The following is a 22919-nucleotide window of genomic DNA, read 5'->3' as shown; positions in this document are numbered from 1 at the left end:
TTTAATTTTTTTTAATTTTTTTTAATTTTTTTGTTGAACCCAAAAATCTTCTTTTGATTTCATTCATTGAATGAGTAATCACAAAACTGATTTATATACATATCTTGGCTTTCAAGCTTACACCTCACAAGTATGCAATTTCCTAACTTAATAACAATAGATACCCTCTTTGTTCTTTTCTTTTATCAGTCCTCCAACACTCTCCCCTAAATATCTCCCCGACATTTTATCAATAATTACTGATACTTTCCTTGCCAAAAACATTTATACCCATATTTCTAAATTTCCCAACCTTTTCTCCCCTTCTCTTTTTTATTTTCCAACATTGCCCTTAGAATATTACATTATGCCATTTTTCTGGGCTCGATTGCAATAGATCACTCAAATAAATATTTAAACTGTAGCGTAGATGGCTATCGGGGCAATCCTGGTAAAATTTCAGTGGTGGGTCCATCAGAAATGGTTATCTCCTAAGTTGGATGGAAAATAAAGTCTTCATATCTAATGGTCCTAATTTGCTGTTGACTTGAGTATACCTGCCACTCTAATTTCTAAAGACATTTGATCAGGTGAATGTGCAATTAGCAAATGGGGAATGAGAGAACGGGTAGGATCATTTGATTTGAGTTGACTTTAAACAAATTCACATAGGCCCACTATTTCAAAAGGGGTAAGGAATTTAAGAACATGGAAAATTTTGTGGTGTACTTTCAAGTATTTGGGTATAATTGAGCAAAAATATTTTTGTAAGGGAGAATTATATGTAATATTTTAAGGGAAATATTGAAAATTTTCTAAAGTCTTTTTTTTTGGTGAAGGAAAAGTACATCCATTAATTACTTCAAAATATTTTGATACAATTGTATAAAAATATTTTTTTCAGGGAGCATCAAACTATATGTAATACCTCAAGGGAGGTATTGAAATTTCCCCATTTTTTCCCCTTTCTGAGAGAGTTTTTTTTTTTTTTTATATCGTGAGTGGAGTAAAAGTACATCCATCAATGGTCATAATTTTGTCTCTTATAGTATGAAGTCGATAATATCCATGTATTATTCCTCAATACCCATTACATAATGCACACCATACGAATCCCTTGACCATGGTTGAAGGAAAACTTCCTCCATTCTTTTTTGATAAACTTAAAATCTACGGAGATTTTCTACAAGAAACCTAAATTACCACCTACTCTAAATGATCATTTATGATCCCAATAATCAGAATTAAGATCATTAGATCAATAATGTGAATTCTTTTTGGAATATAAATCTCATTTGCAGCCTAAGGGAAGGAAATATAATCATACATTTACTAATGCACTAGATTCCACCAACTGATCTGACCAAACGACTACAAGCTATCAAACAACATTGTTAAGATTTTCTAGGAAAAAAAATGACAAGAGTTGATGAAGGCTTTTTTTTTTTTTATTAGTATAAGAGTTGGTAGAGCCACAAGAAATCATTAGTTCGTGGTCCTTCACTCCTTCATGACCCTTTTAATGCTGAATTTTGTTGGTAGACCTGTTTACTTATTAATTCATTTTGCTCAAGGGTACCCTGTTAATTTAGGGTTATCAAAAAACCAATGATCAACTCTAATGGGCCTTAGCTTCAAGTTTGGGTTACCTTCAAAGGTGTGTTTCAATTTCCAAAAGAGGTTCTCTAGCCTTGATCCCTAGTTATTAAGTTTAAACTCTGTCCGATTCATAAGAGGGTGGGATCCATTTAAAATCTTTCCCTATGCAAAGAACCAACACATCACCTTGGCAGGGCCAATCCAAATGGTGGGTCCGATTCCATGTCCCTAGAATCTAAATTAAGGTATGGTGTAACTGTAACATATGGATAGATCACTTCAATGAGGTTAGTGAAGGAAATAAAAATTTTTAAAGAGAATTCTGATAAATACCGTTTTGGTCCACTTGGAGACGAGAGTAAATTTAACATTTATTCTCTTACGTAGAGGAGAGCTTTGAATGAGTTCTCACAGATAGAAAGAGAAGCTCTTAATGAAAGAGGGAAGTAGGTTGAGAGCATTAAACATAAACCGGTGGTGTGAGTCATGAAGAAAAGTTTTGTAGAAAGCGAGGCTTGTCAATGCTACATCCTTGAATTCTGCATTTAAGAGTATTCAAGTTGAGTTAATGAAGGCTGGTAGAGATATGAACACCCCCCCCCCTTCTCTCTCTCTCTCTCTCTCTCTTCCCATGTTTCCCTGAAGACCATACTAGATTTTTAACTCTTGAGGGGCTAAGACACAAGTAACCTTGGGGAAAAAAGAAACGTTAGTAGCAGTTTTTTGTCACCTGTGAAGCCCACTTAGAGGGTCCCTCCCTATTTGATTTGGTAGGTGGGGTACGGCTAGGGTCATTTAAATAATGTACGGTGAGGATCATATGTCTCCATAAATGAAATTTATCAAAACCCTACATCTATTTAGATAATAAAATTTGTAAGAAACATGGTCAGTGGGACTTGCGTACTTTGTCCTGAACCTTCCCTAACTTGCCTTCTTGAGTTAACCCACCTAAATATTTTTGTTGTCTAATAACCCTAATTCGCAAATTTTTCCAATAACCCTATTTGTCACCTAAACTGACAAATGCCCTCGTGGTTCGAAATGTGGACTGATCTATGAAATATAACTAAAGAAAATGGAACAATAGGAACAATTGGATTTATATATTTTACAATGTTATGCTAAGAGGGTTTAACCTCTTTCAACAGTTGGGTCAATCAAAATTATAAGAGAAAGAGATGGGGTACGAAATCTTGTATTTCGTTGCTTGTATTTGTAGATTGATTTCAATGGACTCTTTAAAAGACATCTAGATGAACAGGTGGGGCCATGGCAAGTCCATGGAGATAATTTTTTAGGGTTACATGGGTATTTCAGTAATATGTATCTATGTATGTTTTACTGTAAATTTGTAGCGAGGTTCTTTTTTCTGTATCAGAGAGAAGTGTGAGGACGAGCGGCTAACTCTGTTCTCCAGTAATAGTAAGTACGTCTCAATTTATTGTGGATGTAGATAATCTTACCAAACCATGTAAATCCTTACATGTTGTGTGATTGTTTATTTGCAATTTCCATTCCTTTTAATATCATTTTAGATTTCATTTTCTTCAAACTCCTCGCCGGTTTGATACAGTGAGCTGGTCCGAGTTCCAGAAGAATAGAACACAATCAACAAAGATGAATTGAAAGTCATGAAGTAACAATGACGATAGCACCAATAGAATTTAGCTGTTATATGGGAAGGGGTGTTGGGTTGGTGGTCAAACTGTCACAGATGATGAGAGGAGCAACATTGAATGGTTAATCACTTCATCCTCATAACCATTGAGAGAGAGAGAGAGGGAGAGAGAGAGAGAAGTATTTAATTCAAGGGTCATGGGTTATGGTTGTTTTAATAGCTAGAAGATTTAAGAGTATTGAGAGCTTTTAAAGTTCTAGTTTTCTGGGTGAGCCAATTGTGGAAGTTGGAGTTATTGAAGATCGATATGCATTCAAGCATACTTCAACTGTATCCGCTCTCCCCTATTTAATTCCTCTTTCCAACCTCCCCCCTCTACTTACAAACTTACATGGTTTTTTCTTCTCTCTCTAGATGAACCTCACCGCCTGCAATAACTCATTCAAGTCCTTATGCTCCCATGCATGCCCAGTAGTAAGTACTCACCTGTTCATGAAGTTAAGGCGAACCTACGTAGCCAAGTTGGAAAGAGCAGAAGCTCCACGAAAGGTGGGCCCTTATTAATGTCCCCTAAATTTCTTCATTAGATCCTCAGTCATCTATATAACCAGCTCGGTTCACCAGTCCATCACACCAAAGAGTTGCACAGAGAGAGAGAGAGAGAGAGATTCATCTCATATCCATGGTTTCATTTCAAACCCCAGTTTCTCCAAATCAGAGAAAAATGATTCCTCAGATTGAGAATTCACCAAAAAAGAGGAGATGGGAAGAGGTAGAAGAAGCCAAAGAGGATCTCGAGAAGAATTCAAGAAGGACATCAAAACTGTTTGATATTGAGCTCCACCTTGAACAGAAGCCCTTGCCTTCTGAGTGGCAAAGATGCCTCGATATCCAGGTAATAAGATCGATCCTTAAATGTCAAAAGTGGAATATTCGTATATGATTCTTCATCAAATTTAATGGCTTATTTATTGGGTTTACAGTCAGGGAAGATACACTTCTACAACACAAGGACCCAGAAGAAAACCTCTATGGATCCAAGGCAATGTCCAGAGGCATATGGTGATAGTAGTCCCAAACATATGAGCTTAGACTTGGAACTCAACCTAGCTTATGACCAATCACTCAAGACCCATTCGGATGATAATTGGGCTAAACGTGAACCGGTTTATAGATCGACCGGTTCGGAGCTATCGACGGAGCTTGATCAGCCGGAGATGGTGGCAGCTGTGTGCCGGCGGTGTCACATGTTAGTTATGTTGTGCAAGTCGTCCCCTGTATGCCCCAGCTGCAAATTCTTGCACCCACCTGACCAAGGTGTTCCAACCCTGTTCAAAAGGCATAGACTGTTGTGTGCAAGGACTAATTGAGGCCTTAATGTTTGTTCATCATCTCTCTAACCCATGGCCAAAGAAGAAGAAGAAGAAGAAGAAGAAGAAGAAGAAGAAATCAATAGAAATAGAATAAAAAGTTTGATGTTGGTTATAAGTGGGTGTAATTCTATTCTACTACTGCTACTATGTAATGTGAATTGTGAATATTAAAGGAATATATGTGATGTTGTGCAAGGGATAGATTGCCTCTGATATGGTAAAGTAGTAATAGTTCCAAGTAAAGAAGAATATCGGAGTCGGATGAATTTTCACGCATATGAATGTCCCTGATCCATGGATGACATCTATTTTCTCTCTCTTCATTTATATGTCATATTCACGGATCACGAATATTCACACATTCACTAATATGAATATTTCCTGCTCTTTCTATCTCTTTTTTTTTGTTTTTCTTATGTGAAACAACCAAACAAGTATATATATATATATATATATATATTTTTAAGGTTACTACATTATTTGCCCTTCTTAAACTCTGAAAGCCTACAATAGGGAGAGCCTCGTGCGTTAGATTACTTATATGCTGTCTTTTTCATTGATGTGATTTGATGGATATCTCCTTCAGATTATAATTAGCTTTCTCATGGCTGTTATGTCCTGGAACTTTACGAGGCTTCCATGATCTTCTTTTTGGTTGAACGTGAAACCTTTTCCATGTTTATAATGTGAACCAACCTCTCTCTCTCTCTCTCTCTCTCTCTCTCTCTCTCTCTCTCTCTCTCTATAATGAAATAGATAGGCCAATCTTAAATAACTTTTACTCCTCTGACCAAACCATGCAAGTCTCCCACTTTTTATAAACGGCCGGTTTTTGTGGAACACATTTGTTGTTGACACCCAGGTGAACCTTATAATCCACCAAAACACATGCATTCATGATGTCTTGATAGAAAACAACTCATCTTTAAAGCAAATATTAAGGATTTCTCTAGTGTGGAGGCTGGAAAAGCTAGCAATGCATGGGTCTAAAGGGCAAGTTTCAAAATACTGTGGTTCATGTATAAGTTTGAATTCCATATCTACAAATCCATCTTTCTAATACATTTAGGGGGCATTTGGTTCGAATTATCCATCGGATCAGATTCCAGGGATTCAGGTTCTCATTTAAATTAAACCGTTTGGTTCATATTTTAAAGCAACTGATCCGGAGTCAGCGTGTTCAATTGAATCACCCATTTACACTAAAACCCAGGACTCAAGTGGATTAACCTGAATAGGTAAATCCGGAATCGAGTCAAGGGATTCCAGGGTTCATATAAAAGGTAGAGAATCAGAGTAAATCAACTTTTATCAGGTTTTTCCCTCACTTTATCCTCATTCGCTAAAAGCCGATCGACACTCTCCGGTGAAAGTGAAAACGCGAGGTGAGATCTTCTTCTGCTGTATTCAAGGTGCGTTTGATCCTCTTTATGTGTTTTCTTCTTCTTGTTCTTCGTCTGTGTTTTACTCATATTATTGAGCTTAGGTTTTTAATTTTTATGTTGTTACCTTCATATCTAGGGTTTGCCTCTTAGGTTTCTATTTCACTGTGTAAGGTTTACACATTTGGCTTAGACGATCGGCTGCCGAGGGTAGTGCAAAATCCATCTGAAGTCTGCGGTATGGTCCGTTATCCTCTTCAATCGAAGATCTGAAACCCTAATTTGGGGATTTGAAGTTTCAGATATAGCATAACAGTTATTTCCCCCCTTTGCTTCTACTCCTCTCTCGGATAACTTGTTTTTGTTGTATGCAGGTTTCTTTGCTCTGATTTGCCTTATTCCTCTGAGCCGAAAACTTTGCCATTGAAGTGTCTAACCAATTCCCTCCAAAACAAAAGGAAGATTCAAGACTCCACAAGACCAGCAAGTTCTCTGTAGTAGCTAAAGGAGGTTCTGCATCAAATAGGTCATTTCCTTTTTTGTGTAATGATTTTTTTGACTTTTATCCTTTAAAATTCTACTAATCACAACCATTTATATTATGTTTGTGTGGGATTTGGAAGTTTATCAGTTCTATTTCGTTTCATTGTCTACCGTTGTTGATGTTGATAGATTTTCAGCATTTGGGTTTTGCATGATAGTTGTTTAGGTTCCATGTTTTAGAATCCTTGTTAATGGATTGATTCATGAAGTAACCGTGGCAGGTATTTTTATTCCAATATATATATATTTCTACAAATAGAAGTAGTTTGTGTATAAATTCATGAAATGTCTTCCTATTTTGTCACACTTTTAAGAGATGTGTCTTTTAAAAAATAGCAAATTTTACATCTTCCCATGATGTTGCATAGTTCAGACAACCAGAATAGGTTTTTTTTTTTTATTCTCTGTTCACCAATAAAGGGAATAACCATTAGAAAGAGAAGATGTCATTTGAAGAAGACAGCAACACCTTGTGGACATCTGCTCCATTAAAATGTCCATAATCTATGGGTCTCTGCTGTAGTAGCGGCAGCAGTGGCAGTTAAAACAGAACATCTGTGTGGTACTACTGGAAGATTCGCCTGAGCCTAAGATCAACATAGTTGTTTTCATTATTATGGCCCATCCTTTAGATACCCAAACCAAAGTCAAAAGCTCCCGTTTAGTAGATTGTGTCTCTCTTTAAAGGTACAAATATGTTTTGAGTTGCATCAGTTGTTCTGAGGTATGTCAGTGATCAGGTTTGAAGTATCAACGCATATCTTTCATGTTATTGAATATCTACCCATTTAATATAGAGGGAAAAACAAATGAGATTGTACTGGTAATCTGGTACTTTATTTTCTGAATGATGCCATCCATACATTGGTGTCTTACTCCTAGCCAGGAGTTTCAAAGTACTGTTGCTTTTACCCTTTTCTTCTTCATTCGGTTATCCCTTATTTATTGTCTTTTTTCACAAAAACCTTAATTATTTTTGGAGTAAAGAGACAATGGCCACTATTAGTGTTAGATTGATCTGGGGGATTCAATCTATATGGCCAGCCTGGACCTACCTGATTGTTAAATGGGCTGGGATAGGCATGTCCATGCTTCATCCATTTGTAATTAAGCAGGTTCATGGTTTGGGCAATTGGATGGGTTTGGGTCCTTTGGGATGGGTTTAAGGGGGTGCACTAGCCTATTAGATCTGGAGCCTATGCCTGAGCTCTGCCCATTGATAATAAGATTACTGAGCCAAAATTCTGTCTTGAATTCTCATCAAACCCATTTCACTTTAGACAATCACTTTCTAATAGGAACTCTTGTCATGGTTGTCAAATAAGTTGAAAAATCGCATGGATTTAGTGTTGCTTTGTATGTTTATGGAAGGAAGTGGTTGCTTTGTCTGTCCTCAATATTGATAGTGATTTGTGAATCAAAGTTTGGGAATTTACATTTCAGTAGATTTTCTGTTGCTATTCTTTTCCTATTGATGCTCTGTTTGCAATGAAATTATTCATTGAATGTTGCTTGAATGAACAACAATATGTGACTGAATATTGGATCTTTCTATCCCATTATCACTTTTATGATTGGTAAACACTGGAAGTTTACTAATGATGGGTTTGAGTGTCTGTATTAAAAAATTATAAAATAACATTTTAATTAATCATGATCAGCAATTTATTATTTGTTTAATTTAAATGTAGATTTATTTTTACAATGGAGTTTGATGATGGCTACAAGAGGCGAAGGAAAATCATAATCTTTGCTGCAACTGCTATTGTTATAGCAGTAGACCAGTATATCAAAAAATATCTGAACAAAGAGCCATACCGTTGTGAATCCCTACGCTGTATTATTAAGAGAGAGAGAATTATCGGTCACAGTGATAAAACCTGTCAAGAACAAATAAGGTTATGCAAGAGGGCTTTTTTCAATTTAAGTCATTTGATTAGGGAGAAAGGTCTATTGAGGGATAGCAGATCTGTGCAAGTGAATGAACAACTAGTTATGTTTCTACAGACAGTAGGACACAATGTTAAAAATCGCGTCATTGTACACAAGTTTGGACATTCTGGTGAGACTATAAGTCGGTACTTTAACCTTGTATTGGGTGCAATCATTAAATTGTATCCGATACTATTGAAACCTCCAAGTGTCGCAGCACATCATCGAATAACAAGTAATGAAGGAAGATTTTACCCTTATTTCAAGGACTGCATCGGAGCCATAGATGGATCCCATATCCCTGCGTGAGTGCATCTAAGCGACCATCCGAGGTTCCGTGATAGGAAGGGTGATATTTCCTAAAATATTCTTGCTGCCTGTGACTTTGATATGAAATATACTTACATTCTTTCTGGTTGGGAAGGGTCAGCATCAGATGCTCGAATCTTAGACAATGCATTGCAGAGAGACAGTGACGGAAAATTGGTGGTGCCACGAGGTAAATATTATCTCGTTGATGCTGGGTATGCTAACCAAGCGGGGTTCTTACGGTCATATCTAAACGTTCGATACCATCTAAAAGAGTGGAGAAATTGTGATCAGCCACCAAGTGATAAAAAGGAATTGTTTAACCTAAGACATTCACAATTAAGAAACGTGATTAAACGTTCATTTGGCCTCCTGAAGTCAAGATTCAAGATCTTGAAAAACCAACTAGAATATCCTTTCAAAACATAAGCAAGAATTGTGTTGGCATGTGTGTTGTTGCACAACCACATTCTTACACAGAATAATGTTGAAGAAGAAGAGCGATGGCTTGATGAAGATGATGAAGAGGGTGAAGAAGATAGTACTAATACCCAATATACCCCTCACCAAGTAAATGATGATGTTGAAGACGATAGTTCTGATGGAGAGGATCATGTGCAGGAGAATGGTGATTGGGATCTATTTCGAGAACAAATTACTGACCAGATGTGGGCTGATTGGGTGGCAGATGATTTGTCCTACTCAGATTGAGTATTTATGAACTGAAATATTTGCTATTGATTGATTATCTATTTGGAATGTATTTCTGATGTGGACAATTTTAATTTTTTTGCATGGTTTGGGATGACTGTATAACTTAAACATACTTGGTTTAAAATTTTGTGTTGTGGGATGCATGTATGTGGACTATAAACTGAATTGCAATGCTAGGTTTATGGATTTCCCAATTAGTAATTGTTATTATTACTTGGTTTTAAAATAATGTGTTGTGGGATGCATGTATATGGACTATTAACTAAATTGCAATGCTAGGTTTATGGATTCCTCAATTAATAATTGTTATTATTACTTGGTATTTATGAAATATACTCACATTGTATTGTATTATGGTTTATTTTGTTAGTTTTGATGTGATGGAACCAACAGGAGATTCTAATAGTAGGTCAAGGGACATTGTTTCATGGCCTAGTGCCGTTTCTCATTACAAATTGGTGTGTGTATTGAAGCAGTACAAGAGTGGTAAGAGTGGAGATAATGGACTGAAAGAAGAGCAGTTCATTGAAATTGCCAACCAACTAAAAGAGAAATTATTCACTAGTTACGACTGTGAACAAGTGAGAAACCACTTCCGAATTTGGAAGCAAAGGCTTAGAGCATTGGGTGACCTACAAAAGCAAAGTGGATTGGGTTGGAATGCATCTGATATGAGATTTTATGCTCCTCAACACTTCTGGAATGACTATAGGGTATAATGGAATTTTTTAAATTATAATTTCTATATAATTGTGTTTTTTTTTTCTTACTTAAAACATAAGCACATTGACATTGTCTTTTATATTGCTAGAAAAAAGAACAAAAGTATTGGAAGGAACATAGTGTGCTCCCAATTCACCTTGAAGTTAGAGCTTTGCTAAGGAAAGAGATGACAACTGGGAATGATTTAACATTCCCCTCTGAAGCTGCCACTGAAGTTATGATGGACGTGACTGGTACTCAGGTTGAGGGAATAGGGAACAGTGATGGTGTTGACTATGAACCTATTGAACCTGAAGAAAGTGTTCCTTCCATTCCCATTGGTAGTACCAGTCGTTCTCGAGGAAGACCTCGTGGGTCCGTCAACAGTGGTAGAGAAAATAGGAAGAAGGGTGCAGCTGAAAAGGTGGTAAGTCCATTGAAATCAATTGCTAACTCAATCAAAAAGATGGTAATGAGTGAATCTCAGTCTGAATTTGGGAGAACAATTATAGATGCTGTTGATGCCATTCCAAACCTCAATTTTCAACAAAAGTTTAAGGCCAAGGAATATTTCATGGCCAAGAAGAATTCTGCCATTATCTTCTTGGAAACAAGAGTAGAAGATAGGAGAAATCTGCTTGAGATGTACTTGCCAGAGATTGAGAAGAATTGAGGTGACAAAAGGAAGTGTTTGGACATTCTAAGACAATGGTTTTTTTTAATAGAAAATGCATCTGTTTGGTAGATGTAACTTGATGTTATGTCAAGTCTGTGACAATGGTGGCATGTAGTCTTAAGAAATATTAAGACAATGGTTCTCTGTATGTTCCTCTCTGAATGATTTCAAGGTTTAAGTATGGACAACATCATTCTTATTTGTCATAATATTTTGGGTTCTTTGGTATGGTATAAATAGGGGGCGCATAGGTGACCCAGATTACTCCATTGAGAAAATTGGTGAGACAGAGCAGAAATGGCATGTATTTAACACTCTTTGTCCTTATAACCTTCCTCATGATAAGTGATGGAGACAGGTGCATGCAACAATTGAAGAACACAGATGAGGTGAATCTTGATCACATTTTTTTTCTTTTATTTCTTTCCTTTCCCACCATTGTATATCAGTTTCAATTCTTGTTTAGGAGGTATAAAATTTGTGCCATTGAAGTCTCTTATTTTTTGTCCATCACACTCAGATGAGGGGCGTACTTAATAGTATTTTCTATGCATATTTCCTCTCTTGAAAATGTTTGTGTTAATTTACAAATGACATCGAATATGTCCGCTTGTGCTGTTGCAAAGTGTGATTACTGTGGGAAAGATCACTCGGTTTTCACTTCTAAGTCAGGGTCACATGTTGGAAGAAAATTTTTTAAATGTTCAATGAATTGCCCCTTCTTCATGTGGGTTGACCATCTTAAGATGTGTGAGTGTGGGAACGGTCAGTATAAGGTCAGAACTTTGAAAACAAGTGCAAATTATGATCGATATTTTTGGTGTTGTCCACAATCAACTGGGCTATGAATTTCTTAAAATTTTTATTTTATTTTATTTTATTTTTTTTCAGATGTTTAAGATTTGAATGTTTATTTCCTTGTATTCTTATAAGATGATTATATTTGTTTTATAGGTTGAAAACAAAGGTTGTGGAATGTTCGAATGGATATCAAGTTCAAGCCCAAGTTGTGATACTTACCAGACTCCACCTAGGTCCCTATGCTCGGAAACCTCAACTTCATCATCTCCTTCCCCTTCATTAGACTATATCAAAGGATACTTGAATGGTGCAAATAAAAGAATTGGAGGCTCATATGAGGATGTTGAGAGATGTTCTTCACGCAGTCAAGAAGTTTGATTTAAACAAAAATGTAGGATGAACTTTTTTGGAATTTTTTGGAAAAGAAAAGTCCGAAGCCATTGTAATGATATTGAGTTCATTATTTTTTTTTTTTTTTGGATAGAAAGACTTAATTATCATTTACTAGTACCTGGCTGAACTCAGTACTATATTATACCTTTACATGCTTCTTCTCTCATTTGGTCCTAAGGACCTATATTACTTGTATAAGTCATTGAAGACTATTGTTTTTACCCACTTTGAAGCATATCTATCTCCATAAACCAAATCATGCACTGGTTTGGGCAATTTTCAGATCTGAAGTATATGATACATGATACCTATTTCGATTACATAAACTAAAATCATGCCTTGTAATTTTTTTCTTTTTGTCCTCTTCAATTTACAAAAAAAATAAAAAAAAATAAATTACTGCACTACACTATTAGACTTATAGTTCACGAGTTCCACTCTTTTTTTTTTCACATATTACCATAAAAAAGAAAAAGAAAAAAAATTAAAAATAAAGTACATGTGTGGAACAAATTTTAGTTTTTGGTTTTGTTTTTGGGAAATTTTTTTTTTCCAACAGAACATGGGTTCAAAGACTCAAAGGTAACCAAACAGTTTTACACTCAGAATCAATGGCCAGAATCAGGGTAACCAAATAGTTTTCTACTTAGAATCAAGTGAGAAAATCAGGGTAACCAATCAGTTTTTTTACCAAAAGGAAATTATTCCAAAGAAACTCATTTATATGAGTTAGATCCAGAATCCTGAATCCCTGGAATCTGGTCTGATGGATAGTTTGAACCAAACGCCCCCTTATGGTTTCAAACATGTTAAAGGGGACACAGGGTCAGCAATTTAGAGGACGCCAAATTGGATGAGGCATCATATATGTATTACTAGAGAAGAGGCTATGGGTATGAAATAGGGGATGCTATGGGATATATAGGGGTGTCTATGTCTATTAGTCAATGACACAAAGGAAATATTTGTTTTATGGGGAAATGAACGTTCCTGGTGCGGTCTCTGTGCTCAAACACAGAGGGAGGCGAAAATGACTCTCTCACCCTATGAAATCTAAAAAATATTACCCCTGTTGATGCCCATGTGTGCGCACAACCAGTGAGAGTTCTTTTCTTCTCTTTTTATATAAATGTTGGGAGAGGAATTATCACTCCCCTCTCATGAATTCCCCACGGTTTTTGAAATAATTCACTCCTCTCCCCCAAATCAGAAGATTCTATCACTAGTTAGTGTGTGTTAGTTTCTACTGTTTAAGTGCCTAATAATTTTTTTCAAATACACAAACTACCCCTCTAATAAATCGATGAAAAGAAAGAAGAGGGCACCCATCCCTCTTACAACTGGGTTCAAAACAGGTCTTCTTCCTTCTTCTTTCCATGGAAGCTAGGGGACTCCCTTTGTTGGTGAAGATTACACAGCCCTTGCAAAGTCAGTATCTAGATGGGTTGGTGTGGCTAAGCCAGTTATGAAGGACGTTCATGAAGGAAAAGGTGTGTTTGCTCCAGTTGTCGTTCTTTCCCGTAATCTCATTGAGAAGAAGCCATTCAATCAGATTAGAGGAAAAGCCACTGCCTTACACTCACAGGTACCCAATTAACAAACTTTCTTCTTCTTTGATTTCCCATTTTCTTCTATGACAGGAAAAATTCAAGCTTTAATTTTTTTCCCCCCATTTTAGGTAATCACTGAATTTGTAAATCGATAGGGGCAGATGCAAAACAAATACAAGGATTGATTCAATTGGCAAAGAAGAATGGAGAAAGGCTTGGTTTCTATCCTTACATGGATATGACTCTTGGGGCTTCGACTGAGAGGGCTTCGGTGAGCAGCAACGGTTAAAAAGGAGAGTCACCTTTGTCTTCCCAGTGAATGACGAAGGTGAGCAGCGATGGCCAAGTTCTTCTCGTTGGAAGAAGACTAGGTTGTAAGAGGGACTGACTCCCTCTTCTTTCTTTTCATCGATTTATTAAAGGGGTAGTTTGGGTATTTGAAAAAAATTATTAGGCACTTAACAATAGAAATTATCACTCACTATGGAGTGATAGAATCTTCTGATTTGGGGGGAGGAGAGTGAATTATTTCAAAAACCGTGGGGGAACTTGATATTTTCCCAAAGTTCAAGGGAGGGGAGTGATAATTCCTCATGTTGGGACAAAGTTTTCTGTCCATGAGAGGCCTTGTGCTAGAGACACAAGGGCTTGCAATGACTATCGTGCCCCTCCTCGGGGGGCCCTTGTGTGTGAGTTCAGGGGCCTCTTGAGGACATAAAACATTGCTAAAAATGTTTGATAATTACTTCTCAAGTATATTTTCCTCATCAAACTGTTCAAATCCAGATAGGGCGAATATTTAAACGAATATTTAAAAAATGAGAATCAAGATCCAGATCAATCCTAAACAATAGAGATTAGCAAAAACAAAAACCACTACCCTAATTTCAATACCTAATCGATCGAATCCAGATTGGTTGGAAGGCCTATCCAATCCGATTTTTCAAATCCCAAAAATAAAATTCTAATAATTCCATAAGTTTATCCATAAGGTGTTTGGTCTTACAAACTTGGCCTTATAAAAATGCAATGTGCATGGTTCTCTTTTTGTAGTTACGAAGGCAGCACTAGGACCCGAATGGTGTATCAGATTTATTTTATCAAAAAAAGAAAAAAAGGTTAGGTATGCTGCCTGACTTTCCTGGAACTAGTGGCATACCTAGACTCTCAAAAATTACTGAATATAGTTTTGTATGAGCTAATGAGATTTGTAATGGGAAAAAAAGACTGCCAACAAGTTAAAACCATACTCTCATTCCATCACTTTCAACATTACTTTTGGAGAAATTCTCTGCAACACAAATTGATAGGAGCAGAGCAATGTTTTAAAAATGGGAATTAGAAAGATCAATTCGGCTGTGACCGATCTGGCAAATTCTGATCAGATTTCAACCGATTCCAGCCAATCAGCACTCACCAATTCGATTCCCGATTCTGATTTTCATAAAACCTTGGAGCAGGCACCACCTTCTCCTAAGAACAAGGCTTAAAATCTCTCTAATGTAGCTTCTAATACATCACCTTGAGCTCCTCTAAAAATGTACATGAAGTCACCTACCCAATACATCGTATAAATTTAATTTGTATTTAATGTATGATATGTAGTAGTTGTAGAGACGTTGTCCTCTTTATACAACAGTTATAAATTGCCACCTCTTGTAGTAATGGCACATCTCTGATGGATTCAATATTTTCAAAATTAACTTTAACATTTGTACTACAAACTTGCATACTTATTTTAGGGCACCCTAATTTCACATAATATTTTTGGCAAAAAAAGGATAGCACATCCAACAGTTTTTAAGCAAAAGAAACCTTCATTACCAGGAATAAAGAGTTACTTACATCACATACGGAATCATAACTAATTTGATACATCGTGTTAGCTGCAAGGATGCAGATGAAATAAGTAGCCATTTCCAACCCATATCCTTGTACTTTGCATAAATATTCAGGAAAAAGAAAAATAGAAGGGGGCTAAAAATCAGATTTGTGTTAAAGGAAAAAAAAAATTGATACAAGAAAAATTTTAGTTCAAAATTCAAAATTTTATCCACCTTTGATATTGTCATCCGCAGATTTCTTATTCATCAATCAAGAAGTCTAATATATTAAGGACAAGAAACGTCATGAAAAACTCCTCAATTGTATTTAGAGAATTCCTACGGTTTGATTTGCATGCCAGTTGAATGATCTCTACCAGTGAATTGGAATAAAACACAATGTATTGGTCACGTGTTAAAATTGGGGTTACCAATTTAATTTTATAACTCTACCTTGAATGATTTAATAATAATAATAAAAAAAAAAAACTCTACCCTGAATGCACATTTTTCTCCTTGCACCGTCAAGGGTCCAGGGTTGTCCGGTTGTCTTTCCACTTCCTTTTATTTATTTATGAATATGCCGAATCAGATCAGGCTGGAACTTGTACACGGAATAAATAATGAGACCTACCCGCAACTAAAATCTGAACCCTTCCTGAAGCGCCATGTGGCAAATATAATAAAGTAGACCACGGACCGAGTTTCCCTAGACTCATTCCCATTCACCTAATTGTTATAAAGGTACACAAGAGTATCAAGAGGGTTTATTAAGAAAGCGTGAGTCCTAAAATTTTACGTACTTTGTTTGTTTAGAACTTCATAAAATTTACGTTGAGTAAAACTTTACCTAAACCCTTGCGTTTCCCGAAAAAGAGCCTGACAAATTTACTCTCTATTTTGTTCGTAAAATTTTCACTCATTGACTGATTGTCGTCGGAAAATTATTGGGTTTTGAGACCATTTGTCGAACCTCCATTAGGTAGCCACTCCCTTCTCAGGGAACCGTACGTGAGACTTCAGCATCATACGGCTCTGTCTTAAGCTTCCGTCGTTGGCCATAACTGATCAAGCGTCATTCTCCTCTTCTCATGGATTTCTCATCCTCCTCAATCTCCATCTACCAGAGTGAGTTTTCGAAGAACCTGTGAGCATCTAGAAGAAAGTTGAAGATCAATCTGCTTGATCGATCTGCAACAGAGAAGCTTGATCGATCTGCAATAGACTTCTCGATTTGCAACAGAGAAGCTTGATCTTCTCGATCTCCAACAGAGAACCGTGATCTTCTCGATCTGCAACAAAATCTATTGGATCTGCCACAAAATTTGCTCGATCTGAAAGAGATCGAGGTTTCGATACATATCTCTTAGTTGGAAGGTCTGTCTCTCTCTCTCTCTCTCTCTCTCTCTCTCTCTCTCTCTCTCTCTCAGAGTTCGATCCTCGCTGGTAAGATTTCTAAACTAAAGCAGACCAGGATCTATCTCTGGACTTATTTTCCTCTTTACCTTGTCCTTTCATGTTATTTTCATTTTCGTTTATCTCGTTTTCGTTTGTGGACTTTCTTTATGGATTGGTAATGTATACTATATCTCCGGGTTTTCTAGAATAGATAATGTCCTGCTTGTTATTGAAGCTTCCATCTCCAACCTTTCCCTTTCTCTTTGTTGAATTAATTGGATATGAGGAAGATGCTACTATTGGTGGACATGTACTATGTAGGATCATCTGACCAATAGCTCTGTAATCTTCCTGCAAAAAAAAAAAAGCAAGGGGGAGGGACCTCTAGATTGGGCTAGTTCAGTTTTGCTGACTATGCTATGATCCTTTACTGGCGATCATGTTTTGACTTCTAATTTCTCTCTGTGTTAGTTCAGTGGGTTTAATGGATTTGATTAAGTAAACCTTAGTTCCAAAATTAGTAGCCTAACACCCAACTCAGAGCTTACCTTAAACAAGTGAGGTTGCAATTCTAAATTAACCTGATTGGTTGGTTACAAACAGATGAACCCACATGACTCTTTCAAGCATGATCCAACGAACTCAGATCCTTCGCAATGAGTGGTGAGTGGTAGTGAGGATTCAATGGCTGGAAGGGTCTCGACATGCACCCCAGCTATTGGATCCTCACTGCCTCCCCGCAGAGGATTTTTGTACTGATCCAACCGCTAGGTGTGACACCTTAAATCCAGTAGGTCAAACCGTTTGAAAAATCCCAAAATGAATAGAACTATATCCTTATTGGGCTATCTTTAATTTGGGGTATTATGGAATCGGTTGAAAATTGGACTGCACCAAACATAAAAAACTAGCCCGAAATTGATATGAAACCCATAGTAAATCAATATCAACCTGAAAACTACCTAAAACATGTTTGATCCCCATAGTTATATATAGGACAAAAGATCATTGCTTGGTCGCATGACCCCTACACTAGCACGGAAGACAATAAAAGTGTGCATAAAGGCATCAACATTGATGGAAACAGGATTTGAGAGATGATGGAGGGCGCTTCTATCGGGTCAGATCTGGATCCAAATGATTGTTTAATGGGGGCAAAAAGGGGTTTGAAGGACCTAGCATTCACAGCCGTTGGATTATAATTGAAAACGTTTTGTGCGTAAGGGGGCAGAATTGTAGCCGCAGGGCTGGACTGGAAACGAATTTCGGCTGCTTCTTTGTTTGGGTTGGGCCAGGATTGAGCTGCGTCCAGAATTTGGGTTTGGCCGGACTGCTCACTCCTATGAACTGCCGCTCGCCGGCCGAGCATAAACGGTAAAACTATATTCGTCCTGGCTCACGACTGGCACTACGGGAAATCCCACATTCCCACCGGAACTGCAAGTGCAGATTTCGATAATCTGATTGGTACGATATTACTCTGTGAATCTTATTCTTCTCTTCGTGACATTTCTCTTTATTTTATTTTTTATTTTTTGATTTTTTTTGCTGTTCAATTACAGGTTTGTGTGTCATTCTGTGTCTGCAAATCCCCTCTGAAGTTTCTTGTAATGGAATTAGTTCAACTGCGAATTATCTTGTTTATATCTAATTGAATATTTGATGGGTTTCTTTGCCATTACATTGGGAGCATTACGAATGATCTAATAGGTATCCTCCTTCCGAATTATGATTGAGAGGTTAAGATTTAGAACTGGTTAATGGGGTTGTTGTCAACTGAAAATTGAGGTTATGTAGAAGTAGATGCATGGAGATATTCTCGGAGCCCCGTTTAATTATCTGGAGAATAGTGGGTTGGGTCCATGGGACGCTATACTCATACCGGAACAATTTTCCCAATATTATTCTAAAAAAAGGGTGTGATCTCCGGCCAGAGGTAACCAGCAGCGGTTCCAATTTGGCTTCTGATTTTAGAAACGAAGCTGTTCATTTTACTAATCCGTGTCGTTCGTCTTTTCTTGGTATCCAAACTCTTTCGACGTTTTTCTCTGGTTTCCTCTTCCGTTTCTTTCTTGACCCATTGCAAAATCACAATAACAATGTAAAAAAAATGCCCCCACAAGTGAAAAAGGTTTTCCATACTATCGTTTCTCTTGGTGTGATTATCTCTTGCAGGCTATAAATGCGAGCTCTGTTCCTTTACTTTTATTCTAATGTTTCTCTCTCTTCCCCTCTGGTTTTCCTCCACTGCAAACAAAGGTTTCTTTCTGGTTTCCAAGGCCACTCATCTTCCGCAAAGAAGAATTTCCACCAACCAGCCAATTTGCCAACCTCTACTTTTTTTGGCCCTTTAAAGTTCTGAAAGGAGAGATTACTCTTCCATTGCATCCATTTTGCTAACCTCTGCTTTTTTGGGCCTCTAAAGTTCTGAAAGGAGAGATTACTATTCTTCTGCATCAATTTTGCTAACCTCTGCTTTTTGGACCTCTAAAGTTCTGAAAGGAGAGATTACTCTTCCTCTGCATCTATGAGGTTGGACTTTTGTCCAGCCTCCTACTTCTAAAGTACTTCTCTGCAAATTTTCTTTTTTGGACTTCTGAGGTTGTGTTGCCTATCTTTGCTTACTGGGATTGTTGCTTGAAAACTTAAAAAACAGGCCTGTTCTTGCTTCTGTGCGTTCTCACAGTGGAAGATCAAGGGCATTGGATCCCCATGAATGATTACTTTCTTTATTTTTATTTTTTGGCGGATTCACATCTTAGTCTCTTTCCTTGTATAATAAAATGCTGTCTAATTTTTCCTTCTTACCTCTGTTAGAATTTTGTCTCTTTTCCCCCCCTCTTTTACAAGGAAAGGGTTGTGCAGGGTTTTGAATTTTTCTGTTCATTGTTTCTATGAGGAATCTTGGAAACAGCCTCTCCTGCGAAGTAGGGGTTTCTATGTACATTGGCCCCTCCCAGACCCTGTAGTGGCGGGAGCCTCGTGCATTGGGTTGCTCTCTCTTCTTCTTTTTTATTTTTTATTTTTTATGAGGCATATATTGTTGGTGTGGCTGGGCTGGTAATGGAGTTTGTTTGGTTTTTCAAATGGCTGAAAGCCCAAATCGGATTTGTTTTGTCATCATTGTTTTCTCATGGAACAATCGATTTGAACTTTTTTAATTTTAATATTTATGTATCAACAATTTCTGCTTCCTTTATCTGTATATTTCTAATTCTGTTTCCACTGAAATTTAATTTAATGCGTAACTGTAAAAATGACAATGTCTAGTGGAAGTGTTGTTGCTTCATTAATTTTGTGTATAGTGTTTGTTACTAATTAGCTTTGAGTATGTTTGAATAAAGTTAAACCATAGTTCCTCAAGATGGAAATTCAGCTCAAGAATCTCTGCCTAAGAGATGGGGTGTTGAGATTTCTTTGGTGGCAGGGTTAGAAGACTTAATGAACTAACAACTAGCTTCAGTCAGAACAAGAGGAAGTGTTCAATCTGTAAATGCATTAACATCTCTTTGTGCAATCACATGCTTATAAGCTTATTTATGATGATAGTATTAACAAAACTAATGTGCATTTAGTCCTTCCAAACATGCCATGGGGTGGTATGGTAAAGTGCGATTTTCCCAAGCCAACTAAACAAGCAATGGGGTGGAAAAGTTGCGCTTTTCTCCACTTTACTATTCCTTCCATCCACCTTTCTAACATAAAAAAAAAGGACGTACCCGGAATTGTGGGGTCTGGGGAAGGTCATAATGTATGTAGCGTTACCCACCCTTTGCGTAGAGGCTGTTCTGACTCGAACACACGACCACTAGGTCGCAATGGAGCAACCTAACCGGTGTGCCGAGGTCCGCTGTCCATCCACCTTTCTAACATGGGGTGCTCAATTTCCCACTTTCCCACCCCACCTTCCCCGAGACAAAAAGATACATGGTAACATGGGATCATTTATGTGTATGCAACAATTTCATCCAATCAAATACGACTACTATTGAGATTTGATAGGTAAATCATTAGACTACATCTTCAGTTGATATAATTTTTTTAAAGTTTAAAAATAATGCTATATTTTGGGGATTTGTTTTTTTTTCTCATCAACTTATCCATGCATTGATATATTTGAAATGTTGATTTATCATGTCTTGGGCATTAAAAAAGTAATTTAGTGATTGATTTCAAATTATTAACTACTGCTTTCTGATGTTTATGGTGTCATTATTGTCTTACACAGTAGATATTTGGTTCTCTGACTGTTATAATACATATATACTTTCTCTTGTAGTAATTTTTGTTAAAATAAGAAATCTAGTTTATGCTTATTTTCCAAAGATTTTGTGCCATCTACTAGGATAGAGATATCTCAATTTTGAATATGGATTCGGGGAGGCACGCATTTTCAGTAGATCTCCTTGAAAGATATGCTGCAAAGGGGCATGGTGTTATTACATGCATGGCTGCTGGGAATGATGTCATTGTGTTGGGAACGAGTAAAGGATGGATTATTAGGCATGATTTTGGAGTTGGAGATTCTTCTGGTGTGTAATCCAATATATGATGTTTACTGAAATATTTAACTGACTTGAATTCTACTCATGACTCATGAGCATAACAACACGCAGGCAAAGCTGATAATACGTGACATCCTTCATAAACCCTTGCATGGGATTAGCATTTTTCCTCTACATATTTAAAAATGTGTGATGCATATGTAGTTGATGTCAATGATAAACTCCTGATTTCATTTTTTTTCTGAATTTTATCTTTATGAGTAATGTTTACCCTTATGCGAAGATATGGTTACACAATAATTATTGAGTGCGTGTAAAATGTTTGACTGTATTATGGAATAAGTCTATTTCTTTCAAATGAATATGTTGATCATGGACCATATGGGCACCTAAACTTCTTAATCCTGCTACTTTTTTGGTAAAATAGTTATAATTTTACTTGCCAACTGTACCTTGGATGATATCATATTACTTTCAAGTTTGGATTCTTAGTTGCTAGCAATATACCTTGCATTCTCTTTGTAAACCCATTAGCAGCGTCCTTCCCGGTTTGAATATTACTGATATGATGTTTGTCAGGTAATGAATTTAAAATTTTGGCAGAATCTCTGGTGGGGTTAAGTTTCTTAATATTTATTTCCTCAGTTGTTCTTATCAATATACATAGATTGCTTCATTAAGCAGATTCTGTAAGTTCTTTTTGTGGGACTGTATTACGGGGCTGAAATATAGGGGGTTCTGTTCCTTATGGAGTCACTGGTGTATTTTTCTGTTATCTAGCTGGCTGAAGGTTCAGTCACTTGACCCTTGTGACATATCCACATGAAGTTTGTCAAATATTTTCATTTAGGGTAATCACTGCAACATAGTTTCCTCATAAAACAGTGGGTAAATTCAGAGTGAAACCTAAATTCAATGTCTTCTGTGGGGAGTTTTCCATGAAGAGGTAAAAGACCGGGAAATGATATAAATAAGGAGAATGATCTCGGGTGCTTTGATACATCAATCCTATATTTTGGTGTACTGGTCTGGTTTATGATCACACACACACACACACACACACCACACACACACCCCTAGTAGTCTGCTGAAGCAAAATTAATAAAAGAAAAGAAAAAAGGACCAAAAAAAAAAAAAATTGTGGCTGTGATGGGAATTTGATTGAATTTTTTCAATTGGATATTGTTGAATGGGGTAATGATTTGTGTCTCATATGACACTAGCCCTCTTTATTTATAACAATAGATAGAAGGTTCTAGAGAATTACAAAGACCATTAAACCCCTTAGGGTTCGTTTGGTAACTGACACTTTCCCTAAAACCTATAAAACCCATTATTACAATACTTCCCCTCAAGTTGGTGCATAGATATAACATATGCCCAACTTACAGATAATAGGATGAAACATCTTGCTAGTAAGACCTTTAGTAAATACATCAGCTAGTTGTTCATTACTGGGAACAAAAGGCACAGTGACAAGGCCCATATCCAGTTTCTTTTTGATGAAATGTTGATCGATCTCCACATGCTTGGTTCGATCATGCTGGACAGGGTTGTGAGCAATGCTAATGGCAGATTTGCTGTCACAAAAGAGCTTTATAGGAAGGGTAGCAGGAACA

The 22919-nt window shown here is 36.9% G+C and overlaps 1 protein-coding gene, 1 long non-coding RNA gene and 1 pseudogene across 3 annotated transcripts; all 3 read left to right on the top strand.

Annotated features, from left to right (window-relative positions):
• The first annotated feature begins 3631 nt into the window (after positions 1 to 3631).
• Positions 3632 to 4767, top strand: LOC122070327. The gene is made up of 2 exons (XM_042634460.1): positions 3632 to 4094; positions 4183 to 4767. Exons 1-2 carry the CDS (start codon positions 3882 to 3884, stop codon positions 4567 to 4569), a joined length of 600 nt encoding a protein of 199 aa, XP_042490394.1. The 5' UTR covers positions 3632 to 3881; the 3' UTR covers positions 4570 to 4767.
• An 891-nt stretch (positions 4768 to 5658) lies between these two features.
• LOC122070337 lies at positions 5659 to 12283 on the top strand. 2 transcript variants are annotated; one of them, XR_006137744.1, is made up of 4 exons: positions 5659 to 5984; positions 6129 to 6192; positions 6329 to 6480; positions 11785 to 12283. It is a non-coding gene; the product is annotated as an uncharacterized LOC122070337 (long non-coding RNA). The 2 variants fall into 2 exon arrangements; XR_006137743.1 differs by having other exon boundaries at positions 6094 to 6192.
• A 4399-nt stretch (positions 12284 to 16682) lies between these two features.
• LOC122070329 overlaps positions 16683 to 22919 on the top strand; it is a 36371-nt pseudogene continuing 30134 nt past the window's right edge.

Source organism: Macadamia integrifolia, unplaced genomic scaffold (genome assembly GCF_013358625.1).
Source record: "Macadamia integrifolia cultivar HAES 741 unplaced genomic scaffold, SCU_Mint_v3 scaffold890, whole genome shotgun sequence".
NCBI lineage: Eukaryota > Viridiplantae > Streptophyta > Magnoliopsida > Proteales > Proteaceae > Macadamia > Macadamia integrifolia.
Note: the sequence above shows the minus strand (reverse complement) of the source record. Positions and strands in the feature narration are given on the sequence as shown.